At 33.7% G+C, this 8,377-nt stretch overlaps 1 protein-coding gene across 1 annotated transcript in view; it reads left to right on the top strand.

Annotated features, from left to right (window-relative positions):
* Positions 1–8,377, top strand: part of LOC116847813 (phosphoglycolate phosphatase 1A, chloroplastic-like) — a 12,867-nt gene continuing 4,490 nt past the window's right edge. Inside the window, exons 1-2 of the mRNA XM_032823211.1 lie at positions 1–255; positions 2,111–2,271. Of these exons, the coding sequence (XP_032679102.1) occupies positions 165–255; positions 2,111–2,271 (252 nt within the window). The 5' untranslated portion in view covers positions 1–164. The remainder of the gene's footprint in view (positions 256–2,110; positions 2,272–8,377) is intronic.

Raw genomic sequence — 8,377 nt, forward strand, 5'->3', positions numbered from 1 at the left:
TCTCTTGTGACAGTTCGTCGAGGATCAACCTGTTTCTGGGCTCATCAAGACATTTTAAAGAAGTAGAACCCAACGTATTTCACGTCGTAAAATCAAAAAGACGCGAAACTTAAACACTTTAATTGTTTTGAAGACGTTCGGTATCCTTAAAAAAATAAACTGTCATGTCAAAATCAAAGAATCTCGCCAAGTTCTCGGCCGAACAATTGGAGAAGTTCTTCGCATCTTTCGACGTGGTATTTTCCGATATTGATGGTGAGTGACAATCCTTCGTAGTGTGATCGAAACCTTTAAGCCAGTGCAGACAATAATAAACAAAATCAACAAAAATATAAGTGGTGTCGGTTTTTATTTCGCATTTTCGAGTAGTGTTCAAACAAGAACATAGCAATATGCAATATAATTTGACACAGTATTAAGTAATATTATTTTCGGGACTTCATTTTCTCCTTTATTAATATTTCCGTTCATTATTATTTAACTAACTTTGACGGTGTATTAATTTATTAAATATGTATGTGTGTATGTGTGTGGAGTATGCCTAGAAATGTTTAAAATATTAAAGGGATGCTATACACACTTTATTGACAAAATACTGACTTTTTTCTGCAAAGTTTACGTCGTATTAGTAGCACAGAATCACAAAACTTTTACACATTAAAAGTATGTACATAACACAGGCCGAACACATGAATTTTTAACTAGAAACAGCAGCATGTAATTCTGAAAATTTTTGACATGCTAAAACCAAATCTGCAGACTAAATTACTCCATCATGTCAGATTTACAAGATATTCTAAAAGTACCAAAAGGTTTATTTCGGCCATTTTTAGATTAGAATATTTTGTAAACTTGACGCAACAGAGAAATTTAGTCCACGAATTCGAATTCAGCAAGAAAAGATCTACGGAAATCAGCTATAAGGTTCTGTAAAAATAGAAATAGGTCAATATAGTAACATAAAAAAATACGTCGGTTAAAAACTTTTTGTATTTTTTAATGCATATTGGAAATTTCAGGGATGTCTGCAATCTATCGAGTTACTTATAAATTAATTATAATTGAATTAACTGAATTGGCGTGACATATCTCATATCAGATTTTTTTTCAACTTTTTATTTATCATATAAAATTCGCCATTTTAATTTTTAATATATGAGCTAAATTTCTAATATATGACTAAATTTACTCTTAGATTCATAGTTCGGAGAGAATTTGTTAGATTTATACTAGATAACTTCGAGATTACATCCTGCCGTTTTCGGATAAAAAACAAAATATTTTTTTGTAAATCTGCGTAATGAGTTGAAATATTGCTCGATATGTGACGAAAACAATAAAAAGATTTTAAAATCGATATCTTAAAATCATTATTTTAAAATCGATATCGATAAAATCAATACAAATTTACAATACAAACATTCTGCGCATATGTATGTACTACATCTGTGTGCGCTGCGCAATGAAAATTTTAACGAACATTTCTGTATCTACAACTCAATTTAGAAACTAAAAAATACATGGAAAGTTTGCAGAAAGATTTCTGCGTGATATTATGTTTCCTGTTAGCATAGTTTTATATAAGCATATATTTATATAAGATCTATATGTACAGGAAATACGAAAAAGATAGTGTGATCGTGTTAGTGAAAATCGCTTCTATATCTATCGACATTTCTGGAGTTCGACATACTCTTAAATTCCTTTTGAGTTACTTGCTTTTGTATTTTTTTATCTGAACTTATAGTAAATATAAATTAGATATATTTTGTATCCTTACACCATATTTTGCAAATTTTGATCACTTTTAATTAAAAAACACCATTGTGTTTAAAATATTTTTTAAAGTATTATATAATAGCTTATACACTCTATACGATAAAAATATTTCAATATGTATAACTATATTAATAATAAGAGTCAAATGAAATCTCAAGAACGAGAAACAGTATTTCTGTTATCGTTATTGAAGACATTCATTTAGATACTAACTGCTTTTAAAACACATCTAAGTACACGAACCGAGTTTCTTTTCCCGTGTGCGTTTATATTTGATTTCAGACGAATATGAAGTTACGCAAATAATTAATATAATATCTGTATTTTCCAGGAGTCATATGGCACTTCGGCAGACCCATCAAAGGTGCTATAGAGTCCTTAATAGCACTGAGTAAATTAGGCAAAACGGTGTATCTAGTAACGAACAATAGTACGTACGAAATCAAATATTTTATCGAAAAATTTCGACGTGGCGGACTTGAAATAAATCCAGTAAGTATTTCTGTTACTATCACCCAATTTCACATTATAAGAAATTATTAGGTTGGTATAAGAAATTCGTCAATCACCTATTAAATTCTGATTTGTAAGATTTTTCGTTTTGGATATAAACTCATGTCGAAATTTTAGTCCTACATTGGATCTAAACTTTCTAACATCTGTATGTTCTAAAGAATTAATATACATATAATATAAAGGTGTCCCACAACTGATAGAATACCCGTTAAGGATATGTAGGGGGTGAAATTTGGAACTGAAAGTTCCTCTTCCATTTTTGGATCCGACAATTAGTTAATGAGATATTAATTAATTAATTCTGCCAATCCCTTAGCGCCCCGAGTGAGCGCTCAGGGTCGTAGGACACTGTGGACTCTTCACAGGTCCTGTTTGTCCGTTTTTCTCCCCTTTTTGTATTACAGAGGATTAAATATGGATGAGTGAGTGAGTGGGTGTGTGGATGAGTGCCTGACCGGGGCTAGGCGAGTAGCAAGTTTTCAATGTATGGGGGTGATGTATGGGTGTTTTTGTGTGCAGTTATGAGTGCATGGATAATTTGAATGTTTTTAGTGCGAGTGGGCGGAGTGATTGCATTTTATGTGACGAAGAGAGAGGGCATGTATGGTATGCTTCCTTCGAGTGCGTGGATGACTTGAATATTTTCTACATGTCGGTGGTTGAGTATCGTGAATGATTTTAGTGTGTGTACAAAAAGGGAAGAAAAACGGAGAAGCAGAGGCACTGAGGAATCCACGGCGTCCTACGTCTCTAAGTGCTCACTCGGAGGGCTAAGAAATTAGCAGACTTAATTAATTAATATCTCATTAACTAATTGTTGGATCCAAAAATGGGAGAGGAACTTTCAGTTCCAAATTTCACCCCCTACATATTCCTAACGGGTGTTCTACCAGTTATAGGACACTCTGTATACAGATGAGAACTAATTGAAGATTTATTTAGTATCTCTAAAACGAAGAAAACGCCACTTATACAAATGAAATGCCACTTGTACAAATAAAATGCCACTTGTAAATACTACTAGAGATTAAAGAGATACTGAATTCGATAACGAACTTAAACAATGTCAATAATACGGAGACGATCGTTACTAATACAATCACGCTATTCTTTTCGTAGTTTTTGTACATAAAGATTTTACGCAAATGTATATTGCTTTGTTTTATTATATTCAGCGGAAAATCTAACCACGTATATGTAGAAGTCTTTCCGTAAACTTTTTGAATATTTTTAAGTTTCTGAATTTAGATGCAAAGTAATTTTCTTTAAAATTTTTCTATTTAAAGTATCCACACGGTACGTACAAGCTATGGAACTTTTGGATTAGGCAAATATTACGCTGACAGATTTTACATTAAAAATTTATTTTTTGCTCTCGTCACATATTGAGCAATGTTCCTATTTATTTTTGCACTTATTTCTATTACGTAAAAATATTTGTAATTCTGTACAACTAATACGACATAGTAAAATATCAATATTCTATCAGTAAAGTTTTCAGCGTCAGCATCCTCTTAAGTACCTCTTTCACGCAATCGTGCAAGTAAACCAATTAGTCACATTGTGTGTATAGTCTTTTTTCTTCTGCTTGATAGTCGTGTAAGTAATTATCACTTATACGGTGCTATTATCACACATAAGATGTGTACGCATCGTAGAATTTGTTTTTGTTGAACGATTCAGTTATATCAAAACAATTTTCATCGGGCATTTCTAAACGGATATGTGTTAAGCGTTTAAATGTATATTCGAGAAATGGATGAAAGCGTGAGTTCTAGTTTCAAAGAATATTTCTCGGCTAGCACGTTAAATAGAATCAAAGAAGCTTGACATATGCTTCAGAGTATATGCTTCAAAATAAGCATTAAATAAAATACTGAAGTCGAAAGTAGAAAATTTCGACTCGGGGAAAGAGAGACATTTTTAAAATATTTTGCACTAATCTAATCTTCGCTAATGGACTATCTTCGATAATCTAATGGACATCGATAACAACTATATCAATAAAATCGGTATCGAATAGACATCGTATAGATAAAATCGTTAACACTTGAAAAATCTTTTCAAAAAGAATAAAAGACCATAAATCCCATTCAGCGCATGCGTTTACACTACAAACGTTATTATCCTTCCCCATTACATTACAATGACACGAACATCAGCACTTAGCTCTTAGTGGTCTTATTACTATCATGAAGTTAGAGAGTTTTCTAATTTGGCAAATAATAAGCAAATTTCTGAGCTGTCAGAAATTTACTTATTGGAACATTGTTATTGTTTCCTCAAATAATCTATAGTCATAGTATAGACATTTCTAAAAAAAACATGTCTGCTCCAGAATATCTAGTAACACTCGATTTTGTAAATATTATGCCGAACGAGCAGGGGAAGCGAGTGACGATCTTGATAAGCGTCGATAACGTAGAGTGATCATCAAAAAATAGAAAACATTAGGTCTGTTCTTTTCTTCTGCACTGAGACTACACTGGAACTGTACTGGCACTGCACTACACTAGCATTGCACTGCAATACAGTGTAGGAGTCCTGACAAAGAGGAAAAGAATGTCACAGGACAATGAATAACATGGCGCGTCACATAGTTTAAAACTGGAAGTTAATTGATTCTTCAGATGAAGAAGAGATGCTTGTAATGTTGCAACCACCCTTAAAAACTACCCAGGTAGCACAGAGAATTAAAAAAGAATTCAAAAAGAATTCAATCGTATGTCACCAATTCTGAGTTCATTTTCAGATGTAAAAAAAATTTTTCAGAGTCTAGTTCAGTAAAAAGAATTCTTTTTGTATCTAAAAATGAACTCAGAATTGGTGACATACGACTGAATTCTTTTAGAATTCTTTGTGCTATCTGGGCATCTTTAAAATTGTGTCATTTTTCTGTTTAACTCCATATCTAAAATAAATATGTAATCCATTTTATCTGAATAACTGCAATCATATCATAATTACTTTAATTATATTGAATTTTACCTTAACAGGAATTTTACCTTACAGGTATTTTGCTATTAAATTATTATGCCACTTATTTATTTATTTGAGGATTCCAACCTATTCTTATTCGTGTACATCGCCATATTGCACTACACCGTTGCCCTAGCTCGAGACCTAGGGCAGGCTCTAGGGCAGGCAGTGTTTTGTTGTACTGAATACCGCTGCACTGAGGAAAAGAATAGCGATGATGACATCATAAAGTCGCCGTAATCGTACACTTTAGTGTACACTGCTTGCATTAGTGCCGCTAGTGCAGAGGATAGACCTATTATCATCATTTACGATATCGCATTTATGTACACATAAATATTTATAGAATAAAAACGATCGTCAAATAGACGCCAACAGGATATCGCTATCATCTTTGCACAAATGTTATGCAAGTGTGTGTGCTACGTCATTTCAATTTTCTTACACAGACGTTACGTAAATGTGAATGTCACTTTGCCGATATTCGCATTCTTTCTGAAATAGGCTCTTGCTACTTTTCTAATAAATTCTTCAAACCGCTTGTTACTATTAGATCAAAGAAAGAGTTTTTAGAGAAGAGTGTTGTAGGAAGTGGAATAATTTTTTGAAAAATACGTTTATTTGATTTACTATTATAATTACCCTGATAGTAAAATGTCAGCAATATGCCGACAAATTGCTGGCAAAATCAATCATAGGATTGCAGCAAATTTGCAGCATGTATACTACTATTATATTGGCATTATGTCGGCAAAGCATGCCAAAATTACTTGAGGGCAGAGTGCTGTAAAAACCGAACAAGACGTGTCGAGCAACGTGTGACGACAAATTTGCAGCAAACAGCGAGCAAGACGTGCCGAGCAAGGCGTGATGGCAAATTTACGGCAAAAATCGAGCAAGATGTGCCGGCTATGAACAGGCCAAAACTATCCGAGTAGAATTTGCACCTTATGAGAATCTAGTCATTATATAATAAAGTTGTATCCAACAGACACATACACATAGTTATTAGCTAGTGTAACTAGACAGTGATGAACCAATAATGTAACGCTTTTGCGAATAGCTATATGCAATATATTAACTAATAATAAGATAAAAGAAACAACATAATTATGGTAAAAAACCAAACTAGTTGCTAGGCAATATCACTTTTCCTAATGAGGATATAACATAAGTTACCTAATAGTTAGACAAAGAAAATATAACTAGTGATGTAGTTTATTTTCTGCATCAGGCATATCTCATTATCAGTAGATAGACTGTCCTAGTTAATATTTTTAGTTCTATGAAATGCTATTTGTGTCTTTTAGAGATGACACACCAGTGGCTTTTATTATTAAACTCTTCCTAATTATGTAAAACGTAAGTATTTCAGTGTATATTGTCTTGGAAAAAATTCCTTGCTCACATTGGATTTGAACTCGAGATCTTTGGTTCTTCAAGTCTGTCGTCCTATATGTTACTCCACTTCAACTTCACTAACAAACGTGTTTCGTACGGCCCTCATATGTTGCATGAAATTTGGCACGACTTGCTCGTCTTTTGCCGTCACGCGTTGCTCGGCATATCTTGTTCGATTTTTGCTGCAAATTTGTTATCACATATTGCTCGGCATGATTTGCTCAGTTTCTGCTATCAATATGCCGTCATACTACTAATGATAGCTTGTCCAATTTTTATCAGCAGTTTGCTATCACGCTTGCTAACAGGTCGTGTCGCAATATTGCACACATTTTGCCGACATTACTTGATATAGCAAATCGTGCTGCAATTTTGTCGTTACTCTGTTGATAAAACTTGCAGCACGCTTTGCCGAAATTTGCTTTTGGCACGTTTGGCTATCAGGGTATAATTACGTTTACTATTATTTAAGATTTCAATATAATTAGCAACGGTAATTTGAGATATCATTTTCATTTCGCACTGACCAATGTTACACTTTATTTTCGCACGTAATTTTATCATATAAATTAGAGCAGTCAGTACGCTGTAATTTTTGAAAAATGAAATCAGTGTCACGATAGTAATAGTTCCACATTGTTTTTATCCTTGAGGCAGGAATGCTCTATTTCACTTATGCGTGTACTTTTGCTATACAAAAACATTTTTAATTTGGTTAAGTCAATACAAAGTAAAATTTGTTGAGAAATGTCGTTGACATGATACCGAATACCTTGGCAAAACTATTATCTCGTGTTGATTCGGCAAAATTAAAAACCCTTTTGTATGATGAAATTACGTGCGAAAATAAAGCGGAGCATCCCACGTGATCCGGGAGACGATGCAGAGCGAAATAGTCAAACTTCACGTCATTTTCGAAAATACATCTTTGGGAACGCGAAAATTACTGTAAAAAATTATAAGATATTATCCTAGAATGTGCTTTAGATGCTAACACTATATGACCTAAATAACCTGCAGTAACATGACCGACTTTCGGCCAATGCGCGAGAATCCAACATTCCTACGGCGCTAAGTTGAATTTAACGTTATGAACGCGACTTTGGGCTATTGGAAAATTATATTCAAGACCCCTGGGCGTATTATTAAGGGAGTAGAGTGTTATTAATCACATCGTCATCCAAGAGGCGATGCAGAGCAAAGAGAATATGCACACTTTACGTTATTTTCGAAAATACACCTTTGCAGACGCGAAAATTACGTTAAAAAGTTGTAAAAAGGTATCCCAGAATGTGTTCTAGATGCTAACTATATAATCTTTTTTTTTTTTTAACGTGGGGAAATCATCATGGACACCTTCATGGAAACACGGTAATTACCCGTTGCGGTGAAGCCCACAACACCTGCTCGCGTGATAAGTACGCGTCTCAATTCGTGTTAATTATTGCCTTAATTGTGGCGAAATCAAAATGCGGTATTAAAAATCGGCGCGGAATAATCTAGAAGATAACGCGGCAACTCCCAATGCGTTCGCCTCGACAGTTGATAGTGCTATGATATGACGTTCGAGCACGTGCTCACGCACGTGTTTTACATGACCCGGCTGCACGTCCCCCTAAGCGCGTCCCACCAACTATATATATATATATATATATATATATATATATATATATATATATATATATATATATATATATTTTTC

The sequence above is a fragment of the Odontomachus brunneus genome, unplaced genomic scaffold, assembly GCF_010583005.1.
Source record: "Odontomachus brunneus isolate Ranch 3 - 2012 unplaced genomic scaffold, Obru_v1 Obru_scaffold_083, whole genome shotgun sequence".
Taxonomy (NCBI): Eukaryota; Metazoa; Arthropoda; class Insecta; order Hymenoptera; family Formicidae; genus Odontomachus; species Odontomachus brunneus.